This window comes from Phascolarctos cinereus, unplaced genomic scaffold, assembly GCF_003287225.1.
Source record: "Phascolarctos cinereus isolate Bilbo 61053 unplaced genomic scaffold, phaCin_HiC Scaffold_2;HRSCAF=192, whole genome shotgun sequence".
NCBI classification, from domain to species: Eukaryota; Metazoa; Chordata; class Mammalia; order Diprotodontia; family Phascolarctidae; genus Phascolarctos; species Phascolarctos cinereus.
The window spans coordinates 254879082-254893919 of NW_027555625.1; the positions used below are offsets into that span (position 1 = coordinate 254879082).

Consider the following 14838-nt stretch of genomic DNA (forward strand, 5'->3'; position numbering starts at 1 on the left):
TTCCATATTAGATTTCTCACTCTAAATCCCTAATTGGTCTTCACCTCCCCAGGGACACTTCAGATACACACACACACACACACACACACATTTTGAGTCTCTCCCTAATGTGCCTCAGACTGAGATGGTGGGGCTGGGCAATGAAGGAAGAAATAAGCATTATATAGCACCTATTATGGGACAGGAACAGTGCTAAACACTTTACAAATATGTCATTTGACCCTCACAATAACCCAAAGAGGGAGGTGCAGTTAGAGAAACTAAGACAAAGAGAAGTTAAGTGACTTGCTCAGAGTCACACAGCTAAAAAGTATCTGAGGCTGAATTTGAGCTCAGGACTTAGTGACTCCAGGCCTAGTGCTCTATCCACTGTGCCACCTAGCTAACCAGCTAGAACATTAAGGATTTACTTTGTACTAGGCGCTCTACTAAGCTCTGACGATAAAAATACAAGCAAAGAGGACCCAACCTTGAAGGCTTATATTCTAATGGAGAAAGACTATATAAAAGTTGAAAAGGGAGAGGTAGGAGGGGAAAATACCCAGGCTGGGGCAAAAGTGGCTGGTGAGATGGCTACTGAGGAGGCAAAGAAATCCAGAGTTGCTGGGAATGAAGTGAGCAGGGCTGGGGCCCCTAATGAAATGGTGGTTCTGGCTAGGGATTCAACAATCAGGAAAGTAATCCTCAGAGCAGAGCTATCTCCAGTGTGAGACAGCTACTGATGAGAAGGTGGAAAATTCAGAGAATGAATGGAGCCAGAAATAAAAAGAGCATGGGGGCCTCTTATGAGGCCCAATCTGAACCAGGGACTCACCAATCCTCTGAAGCCTATTAGAGCATCAAGACCCCTAAATCCAGACAGATGCCCTGATATTTAGCTTCATACACAATTCGTCTCAAAACAGCTCTCCCTCTCACACCCCTTATCTCAGAAAATTTCCTGCATATTATATTCTTTTAGTCTCCAGGCCCCTTCAAAGACCCTCACCTTCTCGAGGTCTTCACCAAATGCATTCCTATTCGAGTTTTTTTTATAGCTGCCCTTCTGCCCCCTCATACACACATTGCCCACTCCCTTCAGAGATATTCTTCCTTCTCTCCTTTCACTCCATGTTCCCCATCCCTATGCATAATTCCTCCCTGTCCCATAAAGTAACCAAATGAAACCCTTTTCCATTTTAGTTAGTAAACTTCAATCTGATTATTGTTTTTAAATCTAAACCACATCCTTAAAATACTCATGGCTGTGACTTAAATGTCGGGGAGGACAGGGGCATAGGCTGTCGAGTCTTCCTGAAAAAAAATGAACCAAAGGGTTCTTGTCCTTTAGAGATGGGGCCAAGACCTCCTCCACCTCTCCCCAACACACAGACACACACACACACACACACACACACACACACACACACACACACACACACAGAGCAGCTTCACAGCAGGTGCCTTATCACTCAGCAGTGCCACAGATACTACAGGTGAGAGTCCATAGAGAATATGAAGAGCTGTCTAAAAGTGAGACATTTTATCATTTTTCATACCCCGCCCTCACAATAGCCACTGGAAACATGACCTTTTCTCTAAATCTAAAAGGCAGGTGTTTCCAAACCACAGCAATTGAAAGATCCTTTCAACCAGCTGCCTTTTACTCCTCTCTCCACACACACCCACAGCTGCCTCCACCTCTTACTTAGGTAAATAGAAAGGGGCTTTACTTCCTGCTTAGCCTAGATATTCACACTGGTAAGGCTGCCTTCAGAGGAGTGTCAGCCCCAATCCTCTTACAACTTCTAAGCTATAAGGTGCTCATTCTATACCTTTACAAAGAGCCCTTTATTTCCCACAGGGTAATTAGGCCAGAGTGCAGTTAGGGTCATTCTTAATGTCATACAGAGGTTTGGTGAAAGGCTGGCATGAAGCTGTCCAGGCTTTGGATAGGGAGGAATGGGATTTGGCCTTGGAATTATTCTCCAGAATCAAAGAGCCTTCTTCCAAGATCTGCTTCAACATGAGCTGCGTGCTCCTGCTAACTGGGAATCCGGAAGCAGCCCTGCAGGTGAGTGGGCAAAGGAATGGGAGGGGTACTAGTGAGGTCTAGGATTATACCCCAAACCTTATAGCTCAGACACACAAAGCCTGGAATCAGGAAGGATTAGTCAGCACCCCAACCTCCTGAGCATCCTATAACTTCCAGAAAAAGATGGGGTCATAGGAATGTGAAAGGAGGGAAAACAGAGAACCTTAATGAGAGGAAGCCATTCATTCAAAGCACACCCCCACAAAGGACACAAGTGTATTTCCCAATACAGAATTGACTGCTCCCAGCTCCCCCATCTATTAAGGGTACAGCTCAGGGTAAAGAGAGTCAGATCTGAACTAAAATGCAGTGACTTACATGGAAACATGTTTTGCATGACTACACATGTGTAACCTGTGTCAAATTGCTTGCCTTCTCAATAGCGGGGGAGGGGAAGGGAGGGAGAGAATTTGGAACTCAAAAATTTTTTAAAAGGATGTTAAAATTGTTTTTACATGTAATTAGGGAAAAATTACATTTTAAATTTTAAAAAAAGAAAATGAAAGTCTCACAGAAAAAAAAATAAAATGCAATTAGATGAAATATTTATTGAGGTTGAACCTACTAGCACCTGAGGTGTTTGTTTCCTTATGAGACAGGGACTGAGACTTATGGATGAGGTAATTCTGGAAGACAAATGTGAAGCACAGTGCCTAGAAAAATAGACACTTAATAAATGTTTGTTGAATGGATTTTAATTGGATGGACCAGCAAGTGGTTCTCCAATGTTTTCCACTAGTGCCATGAGGAGGGAGACCAGGCAAATCCACACAAAAATGTTTCAACCATCTTATTGAGTTCCCACAGGTGGTGGAATAACTTGAAAGATGGAATGGGTATGCAGATGAGGGTGACAAGATAGGCTGAGAAGAAAACTTAGAACTTATGCTTAGAACATAACCCAATCATAAAAACTTCTAGATGCATTCTGGCCCCTTTTCCATGCTGTGGGCAGAAGATGTTTTAGTCATATTGTTTTTTTAATACAGCTCATTTCCTTGGCACACTACCCCCAGGACTGAGTCATGTTTTTCTATTCTTCTATGGTGAAGGATTATAGGAATAATTGTGACTGTGGGATTCAGGTTCCTATTCCATCACTTCATTGTGACCTCAGGCAATTTCAGCTTCTTTGAACCTCAGTTGTTTTATCTGAATGATGGGGATAGTAATCCCTTACCTAATTAAATTTAATTTAATAATCATTTATTAATAAATCAATCAAAAAGAACTCATTAAGGGTTTACTACAGATCACACACTGTGCTAAGCTTAGGAGATACAAAGGAATGCTTAAAAAATTCCTGCCCTCAAGAAATTTACATTTTAATGGAGAGTCCACATGTAAATAACGAAGTACATCAATATATCTGTCTATTAAGTGCCTACTATATGTTAGAAACAAGGAATACAAATACAATAAATTTTAAAATGCCTGCTAGAAGGAGCTTATAATCTAACAATGCCATATATAGGCATATATGGAATAAATGCAAATAAATCCAAAGTAGTATGAGGAGACTTGAGGGGGGGGACACTAGCAATTGAGATGAGGAAAGGCTTCACACAGAGGGTGATATTTGAGCTACACCTTCAAGGAAGAAAAACATTCTATGAGGCAGATGTGAGGAGAAAGTAAAATCCAGATAGGGTGCACAGTAAGTAGAAAAATCATGGAAAGGGGAAATTAAGTGTCCTGGTTGAGAAACTGAGAGAAGGCCAGTATGTTGAAATCACAGAGCAGAGGAGAAGAAGCTAAGTCCAATGAGGCTGGAGAAATAGAATGAAGCTAGGTAATAAAGGGTCTTATAAGCTAAATAGAAGAGTTTATACTTGATTCTTAAGACAGCAGAGAGCCAGCAGAGTTGACCAAGTAGGAGTGTTAAAGGTCTGAACTATGCTTAAAGGCAATCTCTTTGGCAGCTACGGGGAGAATAGACTGAAGCAGAGAGCGATTTGAGATAGGGAACCCAATTAAAAGGCCATAGCAATAATTTTGGTGAAAGGTGATGAGGGCTTGAACTAAGGTGGTAATGGTATTGATGAGGTCTACAGGTTAGGGATGCTAGAACCTCAAGATCACGACATGCGGGTCCTGCCTAAAAGAATTCGACCCAAGCCTTCTTTCTGCCACAAACAAGGTTTATTAATGATCCACCATATTGCCAGACCCTTGAGGAATCTAGAAGTCTGCAAGTATTGGCTGGATTCTAAGAATCTGAGCAGTGGCTAGATTTTAAGAATCTAAGCCCCTTAATGGAGACAAGATGGACCTTATATACAGAAAGACTGTGGAGGGATCTAGGAGTCGCCAAGTAGTTTGGGGTGACTGGAGGAGGGGTGTAAGGAAGATCTGAATGGGAGTGGCCAGTAAACTGGGGTGAACAGAACTCCTGGGACCTGGACAGTGGAGCCTAGCTAGGATTAAGTGTGGGAAATGGCCAGGGGCCATAGGGAGGTAAGACAATGGAGGGGAGATTGAGTGTAGCCACAATGAAAGGCCAGTTGATGGGATTATAGTCTCAGGATAATGGCCAAAGATTTGGCCTTGTGGGAAAGCCCAGGGTTTTTCCTTTCTGCGATCCCAACCCCATCTGTATGAGAGAAATGTTGTTGATGTAAAAATGACAAGATTTGGCAACTGATAGGCTTTGTGTGGTGAGGGAAAATGAGGAGTCAATGATTATACCATGGTTATGAACCTGGGAAACTGGAAGAATGGCAGTGCCTTCAACAAAAATCTGGAAGTTTGAAAGAGGGATGGGTTTGGCGGGAAAGACAATGAGTTGTATTTTGAACATGCTGAGTTTAAGATGTCTCTGAGACATCCAATTTGAAATGTCCAATAGGCAAGTGGGTTGTGCAGGATTAAAGGGAAGAAACTGGGGTTGGATATATAGATTTGTCATTCATCTGCATTTTATTGTTGTTCAGTCGTTTCAGTCACATCTGACTCTGTGACCTTATTTTGGGGTTTTCTTCTCAGAGATACTTGAATGGTTTGTCATTTCCTTCTCCAGCTCATTTTACAGATGAGGAAACTGAGGCAAACAGGATTAATTGACTTGCCCAGGGTCACAGTAAGTGTCTGAGGTCAGATTTGAACTCAGGAACATGATTCCCAATTCTAAGCCCAGTGCTTTTATCCACTATACCACCTAGCTGCCCCATTCATCTGCATAGAGAAGATAATTAAACTCATGGGAGCTGATAAGGTCATCCAGAGGATGTGTTGAAAGAGAAGGTAGAGGACCTAGGACCATGCCATAGAGAAAAACCCACAGTTAGGGGAAGTGAAGCAACAAAGGAGACTGAGAAAAAGCAGTTAGACATGTAAGAGAACTAGGTGAGGATAGCGTCACAAAAACCCAGAGAAGAGAGAATATCTAGGAGGAGAGGGTGTCCACAGTGTCAAATGCAGCAGATTGGTGGAGGAAGATAAGGACTGAAAAAGATTTGGCAATGAAGGGACCAGTGGAACCTTTGGAGAGTGGTTTTGATGAGGTGCTTGGGTGTTTATGTTTGGATGCTTGTACTTGGACCCCAATCTCTCCCTAGCCTCAGAAACACTATCCCTGACAGTTTCTCCCCCGCCCAAGGACACTGTGCTTAGCACTTACTCATGAGTGGGCCCCAGCAAGACCCTTATCTCTTTCCCTGGTGCAGTTACAAACAGCACCTGAAGGAATTATTAGTTTAAACTGGCTTTGCACTGAATTATAAAGACATTCTTACCCACTGGACTATATATACTACCACCCTACCTCATTATCTACATCCTGGGCTCCTCGTTAACTGTATTCTAGACCTAAGAGATATATGTATACTCCCTACATCTATCTTGTCAAACAAGACATTGACTGGTGGCAGACAGGACAACTGTCAGTTACCTCTGAACTCTAGTTAAATTAGTGACTTAGCAGGCCTAAAACCACACCTCCATGTGGCCTCCTTGTAGGCTTTTCCCAGTGAACTCTGGGTAAAACGCCTTCCCAGTAGGTACAAGAAGTGCATGTTCTTTTAAAAACTGGCCACTCCTTAACCCTTCCTTAATCCCACCCTGAATCATCTAGTTAGCATATTTGATACATGTTTTATTGTATTTTATCCTATATAGACTTTAACTGTACCCCTCTAAGGTTGCAGGTTCCTTAAGAATCCTTGCCCACTGAAAAGCATAATAATAAGCTTTTTGCCAACTTGACTTAAAGCATGCTTGATTCTGTGAATTCATTCCAGACGACCCAGTTGTGTACTTCAGTCTTTGAGGAGTCACAACCTCTCAGATCACAACAGTTTTTGTTGAGTCAGAAAGCTAGGTCAGAAGCCAGATTTCAAAGGATTGAAAGGTACATGAGGAAAGAAAGTAGAGGAAACAAGGATAAGACAACTTTTTCTAGAAGTTTGACTGAGGAAAGGAGGAGAGATGTAGGGCTTAAGGGAGTGGTAGTATTAGTGGAAGTGTTTGGTAGGTTTTTTTGCCTGTTACTTTTTAAAAAATTAATATTTTATTTTTCCCCAATTATATGTAAAAACGATTTTTAACATTCATTTAAAATTTTTTTTGAGTTCCAAATTCTCCCCCACTTCTTGAGAAGGCTAGCAATTTGATGTAGGTTATACATGAGCAGTCGTGCAAAACATATTTTCCAGCCTGGAAAGACTTGCATGGTGTGTTGCTGAATGAAGTAAGCAGAACCAGGAGAACGTTATACACAGTAACAGCCACATTGTGAGATGACTAATATTGATAGACTTAACCCTTCTCAGCAATACAAGGATCTAAGACATCTCCAAAAGCCTCATGATGGAAAATGCTATCCACATCCAAAAAAAGAACTATGGAGTTTGAATGCAGATTGAAGCATACTATTTGCTATTTTTTTCTTCTGTTGTGTTTTGTTTCCTCTTTCTGGTGGTTCCTCCTATTGGTTCTAATTCTTACTTACAACGTCGCTAATGTGAAAATACGTTTAACAGGAATGTATACGTATAGCCTATATCAGATTTTGTGCTGTCTTGGGGAGGGAGGTGAGGGTGGAGGGGGAGAAAAATTTAAAACACAAAAGCTTACAGAAGTGAATGTTGATATCAAAATAAGTTAATTTAAAAAAAATTTTCATGTGAGTCATGTTGTGAAAGAAAACAAAGACAAAAACATAACATCAGCAAAGAATTTGGTAATAATGTAAGGGCCCCCACAATTTAAGATAACCTTTGACATTTTGCAACATCAGCAAAGGAGTTGGTAATAACAAGTTACATTGTTTTAACAAGCTTGTAAAACTTTACAAAAATAGGAAAATAGGGGAAAGGGTAAGCCAATGAGAAGGGCCCTAATCTTTTAATAGACCCCAAAGTTCTAGAGAGCAGAACTGGTTTTAACTAACCCTAAGTAGGACAAAGGGCACGGGCTTTGGAACTGAGTATCCTTAATTAGCTGATATAATATTAACTGACATACCCTGCATAGAAATTAGAACTTCATTAACTGATCATATGTGTGGTGTGACGAGGGATGGGGGAACATGTAAGATTGTAACCCGGAAAGGAACAGACCAATCTGGGCCTGGAAGGGAGGAGTCACAGCATTCTAACAGTATAAAGCTCTCTCGCTTTTGTATTTGGTGCACTGTCCCTAGAGCTGTGCCTGGTTCTCTCACAAGAACTATAATAAACGATTCTTCACTCAAAAAAAAAAACCACCAGAAAAAAAAACAAAGAAAGTACAGAAAAAGTATGCTTTGATCTGCATTCAGACCATTGGTTCTTTCTCTGGAGTTGGAAAGCATTTTTCATCATGTCCTTAAGAACTGTCTTGGATCATTTGTATTGCTCAGAATAGCTAAGTCATTCACAGTTCATCATCGTATATTACTGCTATAGTATACAATGTTCTCCTGTTCATTTCACTTTGCATCAGTTCATGTAAGTCTTTCCAGGTTTTTCTGAAAGCATCCTGCTCATCATTTTTTTTTTTCTTTTTGGTGAGGCTATTGGGATTAAGTGACTTGTCCAGGGTCACACAGCTAGTAAGTGTCAAGTGTCTGAGGCCAGATTTGAACTCGAATCCTCCTGACTCCAAGTCGGGAGTTCTAACCATTTTGCCACCTAGCTGCCCCCTGCTTATCATTTCTTATAGCACAGTACTATTCCATCACAATCAAATACAACCATTTGTTCAACCATTCCCCAATTGGTGAGCATCCCCTCAATTTCCAATTCTTTGCTGTCACTAAAAGAGCTGCCAAAAATATTTTTGTACATATAGGTCCTTTTCCTTTTCTTTTTTTTTTTTGAAATCTGTTTGGGATGCAGACCTAGTAGTGGTATTGCTTGATCAAAGAGCATACATGTTTTTATAGCCCTTTGGGCATAGTTCCAAATTTTTCTACAGAATTGTTGAATTGATATACTACTTTACCAACAATGTATTAGTGTCTCCATTTTGCCACATTCCTTCCAACATTTGTCATTTTCCTTTTCTGTCATATTAGCCAATTAGATAGGTATGGGGAAGTAGCTCAGAGTTGCATTAATTTGCATTTCTTCAATCAATAGTGATGTAGAACATTTTTTCATATGACAAAAGATAGCATTGATTACTTTGTCTAAAAACTTCCCGGTCATATGCTTTGACCATTTATCAATTGAAGAATGGCTCTTATTTCTATAAATTTGACTCCATTCTGTACATATCTGAGAAATGAGGTCTTTATCAGACAAACTTGCTATAAAATTTTTTCACATTTATATATTTCCCTCCATCCTATTTTCCCTCTATTTATCCTACGCTTTCTCCTTTTACTCTGTCCACTCTCAAAAGTGTTTTGCTTCTGACTTTGACCTACTCCAATCTGCTCTCCCTTCTATCAGCAACCCCCCTTCTCTTATCCCCTTCCCCTCCTATTTCATGTAGGGTAAGATAGATTTCTATACCCAACTGAATGTGTATGTTATTCTCTCTTTGAGCCAGTTCCAGTGAGAGAAGGGTCATGTGCTCTTCCCCACCTTCATCTCCTCCATCTTCCTCACCACTGTAAAAGCTTTTTTATGTGAGATAATTTACTCCATTCTACCTCTCCCTTTCCCTTTCTCCCATTGTATTGCTCTTTCTCATTCCCTAATTTTGTTTTTTTAATCGTCCTATCATATTCAACTCATACCCATGCTCTCTGTCTGTGTTTACTCCTTCTAACTGCCCTAATAATGAGAAAGTTTTAGGAATTACAAGTATCATTTTCCCACGTAGGAATGTAAACAGCTTAACCTTATTGAATCTCTTATAATTTCTCTTTCCTGTTCACCTTTTTATGCTCCTCTTAAGTCTTCTATTTGAAAAGTCAAATTTTCTATTCAGCTCTGGTCTTTTGATCAGGAGTGCTTGAAAGTCCTCTATTTCATTGAATATCTATTTTTCCTTGAAGGATTATACTCAGTTTGCTAGGTAGGTGATTCTTGGATGTAATCCTAGCTCCTATGCCCTCCAGAATATAATATCCAAGCCTTCTGAGCCTTTAATGTAGAAACTGCTAAATCTTGTGTTATCCTGACTGTGGCTCCACAATATTTGAATTGTTCTTTTTTAGAAAATTTAGAAAATATTAATATTTTTTCCTTGACCTGGGAGCTCTGGAATTTGGCTATAATCCTGGGAGCTTTCATTTTGGGATCTCTTTCAGGAGGTGATGGGTAGATTCTTTCAATTTCCATTTTATCCTTCGTTTCAGGAATATCAGGGCAGTTATCCTTGGTAATTTCTTGAAAGATGATATCTAGGGTTTTTTTTTGATCATGGCTTTCAGGTAGTCCAATAATTCTTAAATTAACCGTCTTGAGTCTATTTTCCAGGTCAGTTGTTTTTCCAATGAGATATTTCACATCTTCTATTTTTTTCATTCTTTTGACTTTATTTTATTGTTTTATGATATCTCATGAAGTCATTAGCTTCCACTTGCCCAATTCTAATTTTTAAGGAATTGGTTTCTTCAGTGAATTTTTGTACCTCTTTTTCCACTTGGCCAATTCTGCTTTTAAAGGAGTTCTCTTCAGTTAATTTTTGCGTATCTTTTTTCATTTGGCCAATTCTGTTTTTTAAGATGTTTTTCTCTTCATTGGACTTTGTGCCTGTTTTAACATTTAACTTTTAATATTAGCAATAGATTTTAACATTTGGCCTATTCTGTTTTTAAGGTGTTATTTTCTTCAGGGGTGTGTGTGTGTGTGTGTATGCACACGTGTGTGTGTATGCATGTGTGCACACACACATACATGTGCCTCCTTTACCAAGCTGTTGACTCTTTTTTACATGATTTTCTTGCACCACTCTCATTTCTCTTCCCAATTTTTCCTCTACCTCTCTTGATTAAAAAAAACCCAACAATTAAACTCGTCCATAGTCTGAAACCAAGTCATATTTTTCTGTGAGGCTTAGCATGTAGCAGTTTTGACTTTGTTGTCTTCTGAGTTTGTGTTTTGATCGTCCCTGTCATGATAGGAACTTTCTGTAGTCAGGATCTTTTTCTGTTGTTTGCTTATTTTTCTAGCCTATTTGTTGACTTTTAACTGTATGCTAAAGTGGGGCTCTGCTTCAGGAATGGAGGAGACACTGTCCTAAGCTTCAGGTTTTTGTGCAGCTGTCTTTAGACATAATTCCAGGGACCTGTAAGTTTTTGGTTCTTCCAAGGTGGCGTAATCTAGGGAGAGATATGCTTACTAGTCTCCTGGCTATGCTGTAAGCTGTGAGCAACCACAAACATTCTTTTCCACCCTGGATTGTGACCAGGGTCCCAGCTTCGTTGAGGCCACAAGCTCTGGTGTGCTAATAGTGCTCCTTGCCCTGGGACTGAGACCCAGGACTGTGACCCAGATCCAAGAATGAACAATGCAACATAGTCCTGCCCCTGGTGCCAGCAAAGGGACCCTTGTATTCTCCTTCTGATCTGTTGTCTTAACATACCCCTCCCCTTACCACCTATGAGCTGAGAGGTCCTGAAACTGCCACGCCACTGATTCAGTCGCCCCTCCCCTATGCCCTACCCTGGCCAAGGCCTACTGCTGGTTTTTTTGAGTGCAGCCTGCACTGGACTGAGCTCCACACTCACCCCAGTGTAACAGACCTTTCCTGGTGACTTTTTAAGTTGCCTTGGGCTGGAAAATTGTTTCACCCTCTGCTTGTGTGGGTTTTGCTGCTCCAGAATTTGTTTCGAAATGTTATTTAAAGTTGTTTGGAGGGGAAATTTGGGAGAGTTCAGGTGAGTGCCTATATTTTCTCTACTATCTTGGCTCTACCCCAGGAAGTTTTTTAAGGATGGGAAATACTTGAGTATATTTGAAAGCAGTGGAGAAGGAGCCAGTATGTATTGTAGAATAAAGAAAGGGGAAAATGATTGAGGTTGTAATCTGCTATAGAAAATAAGGAATAGGATAAAGGATACATATAGAGGGGTTGGCCTTGAGGAGAAGAATCTCCTATGTGTAAAGCACTAGAGATATAAGGACAAAAGAAAACACTACCTGCCATCAAGAATCTTATATGAGGGTATACAACATATACAAATAGAAGTGAACCTTAGGACTCAAATGCATTTGCATAAAACTCTCCTCACTGCTAAAGACTGATTACTCTGTAGCTGTGTGAGGGGTAGAGTTGGTGAGAGCTTGGTAAAGGAAAGATCCTTCTAGTTTCTAACTTCCAGTTTGGAAAGAGGAAATGGTTCCAGACTCTCTCCCAGGAGGTTACGTAAGTATGGTACAAGAAAAACTGAGGACAAAGAGAGCATAACCAATTAGCAGTATAAGACAGAATATTGGGGTTGAGGAAAACACTAGGAGGTCAATTTGGCTAGAATATAAAATTTATGAGAGGGAGTAGAGTAAAATATGGCTGGGAAAATAGGTTGAAGCACATTGTGATGGGCTTTTTGGTCAGACTTCCACCCTAGAAAGATTATTGGGGCTGCTATGTGGGGAATGGATTGAAAAGGGGAGAAACTGGAATCTGGGAGATCAATGACTTGTTTCAGTAGTTCAGGGGAGAGGTGTTAAAGACCTGAATATAAGGGACTCTGGAGGTAAAATATATAAGACTTGGGGGGAAATGAATGCATCTAGAGGGATAGGCTGAGAGTCATTTGTGGTACACTGGATAAAGAGACTGCCTCAGAGGCAGGAAGACATAGGTTCATATCTTGTCTCTGATATATGTATCTAGGCAGTTTTCTAAGATTGTAATCAGTCAGTCAAGTAATATTTATTAAGCATTTATTATGTGCTAGGCACTGTGCTGAGCACTTTACAAAGTAAAGTAAAAGACAATCACTACTCTCAGGGAGGAGAAGGGTCTAACTGATTAAGTAGATATGAAAGGAAGTTCCTGATAGGCATAGGGTACATGCAAAGTCATCTTTAAACAAAAGTGGCTAAGAATGCGATATTAATAATTTGGGAAACTTCCCAGAATATGCTGAAAACAGCTCCGTTTTCAGAGTGAGCATTTACACATCAAGAATTGACAAATAATACAAATCGGGGCTTGATTTATTATTTTGTTGATTGTTTAGACTTTTTAAAATGATCAAGAAAATTTTAAGTTAAATGCAGATTAAAATGAAAAGTGTGTCATGTGTACATGTTTTTTAGAGAGCCAGTTGTTAAACATTTACCAAGACACCTATGAAAGCTGCCCATATTATAATAGAGAGACTAAAACAAAGGCATATGCCTAATTGGAAACAGGGATACTATCCTGAAATGAGATAATGATACAAGATGAAACTCTAACCAAAGGCCTTGTAGAGAGTGTCAGCCAAGCCCTCATTGTCTCATGCACAGATTTAGGACCTCCACGCTGATCTTCTTGCTTCCAGGGTCTTCTCTAGCTAATCTACCCTATACACTGCTTAGAGTAACATTCTTTGAATATTGTTTTATCTCATAATCCCACTGATTAAGAACCTGCAATGGCTCCCTATTGCTTACAGGTGTGGATTTTCAATTTTCAGCCAAGCATTTAATACCCCACCACCACCCTTCCTTTCCAGTCTCATCTCTTGTTACTTCCCAACATAGTCCATCTACTCCTATCAGATTCATCTGCTTGCTCTCCCTTGAACATATCATATTTCTGCATCTATCTTTGAACCTGCCATTCTCCCTAAACCTGAAACAGCCCATCTTTTCTGCCAATCTATGTCCATCATTCAAGATCTGGCTCAGAACTCCTTTTGCCCAAGAAACCTATTCCATTCTTATCACTTTTCTCCAAAATTCCTCAGTATTTACAGCATCTCCCTAGTACTTACTGCATCTACTCAGTACTCAGCACTACTCAGTACTCAACTTATGCAACTTCATAGAATTTTAGAGCTAAAAGGTACTTTGGAGGTCATTTTAGTAGAACTCTTATTTTGTAAATGGAGAAATGGAATCTCAGAGAGGGGAAGTGATTTGCCCCAGGGTCATAATCAATTCTTCAACCTGTGTTTCCTGAATCCAAGTCCAGTGTTATTTTCACAATATGCTGTCTCCCTTATACAATAACCACAGTCAATAATTATCAAGTTAATTGAATCAGATCTTTATTGACATTTATTTCCCTCAGCTAGCTGGCTTGTTTATTTAACTAGTGGCTGCTGTCTTCATTAAAGGCACATTCAAAAGAATATCTGAATCTGGGAAAAAGATGAATTGCACCTACTTTACACAATTTGTCAATTAAAACAAGTGGTAAATATTTCATTCCAACACTGTTTTTTAAATATCCCCTTGATGTTGTGAAGGAGATATTTGAGAACTGGATATGCAAATAAGGAGAAGTAAATAGTCCATTAAGTTGAAAACAGGACTACTAATACAGATAAAATCTGATTAATCTGAGAATTGAAACCCTCACTTATACTTTAAGCTGAAGTATTTTACCAAGAAAGAATTATGTAAAAGATTAGTGCAAAAAAATTTTTTTAAAGAAAAACATACTTCTCTCCTCTTGGTAGAGAGATGGTGAATTATGAGTGTGTAATGTTGTGTACATTGTCATATGTGGTCACTTAGTAACTCCATTGGTTGGTTTTGCTTAGCTGTTTTTATTTGTTGTAAGAGAGGCTTCTATGAGGGGACTGAGGGAATATGTACGTGTATTCCAAAATGACTGGGGCTTAAAAAACAAAATACATTGATAAAACATTTTTTAAAAATAAAAATAATTTGGGGGCAGCTAGGTGGCACAGTGGATAGAGCACTGGCCCTGGAGTCAGGAGGATCTGAGTTCAAATCCGGCCTCAGACACATAACACTTACTAGCTGTGTGACCCTGGGCAAGTCACTTAACCCCATTGCCTAACCCTCCAAAAATAAAAATAAATAAAAAAACAAAAATAATTTCATGAAAGAGGTATATGATGGGAAAAAGTAAGGTAGTTGATCTTGTAGCAAAAGTAAAGGATAACCAATGTACCATGTACTGCATTTTCAAAATAATGTCAAGGACCTAGAAAAAGGGCTCCAAGCATTCTGGGTAGACCCACCATCAAAGATTTAGATACAAGTTTTATGGGATGAGAAGGCATAGTAGTTTGAGATATGCATCATCAGAGGGAGCACCCACAATTCTGAAATGAACTTATGATGTTTTCTTGATAGGACCTATAGGAGATGGATTTCTGTGTATGTTTTATGGAAATTGGTTGCATTATTTTATAAATATGCCATGTTATATTTACCAATACACCAAAACAGGGCAGCTGTTATTTTGATGTCTTGTCTTTG

At 39.6% G+C, this 14838-nt stretch overlaps 1 protein-coding gene across 1 annotated transcript in view; it reads left to right on the top strand.

Annotated features, from left to right (window-relative positions):
- Window positions 1-1751: 1751 nt before the first annotated feature.
- Window positions 1752-14838, top strand: part of NOXA1 (NADPH oxidase activator 1) — a 46056-nt gene continuing 32969 nt past the window's right edge. Inside the window, exon 1 of the mRNA XM_020981789.2 lies at window positions 1752-2053. Coding sequence (XP_020837448.1) covers window positions 1880-2053 — 174 coding nt within the window. The 5' untranslated portion in view covers window positions 1752-1879. The remainder of the gene's footprint in view (window positions 2054-14838) is intronic.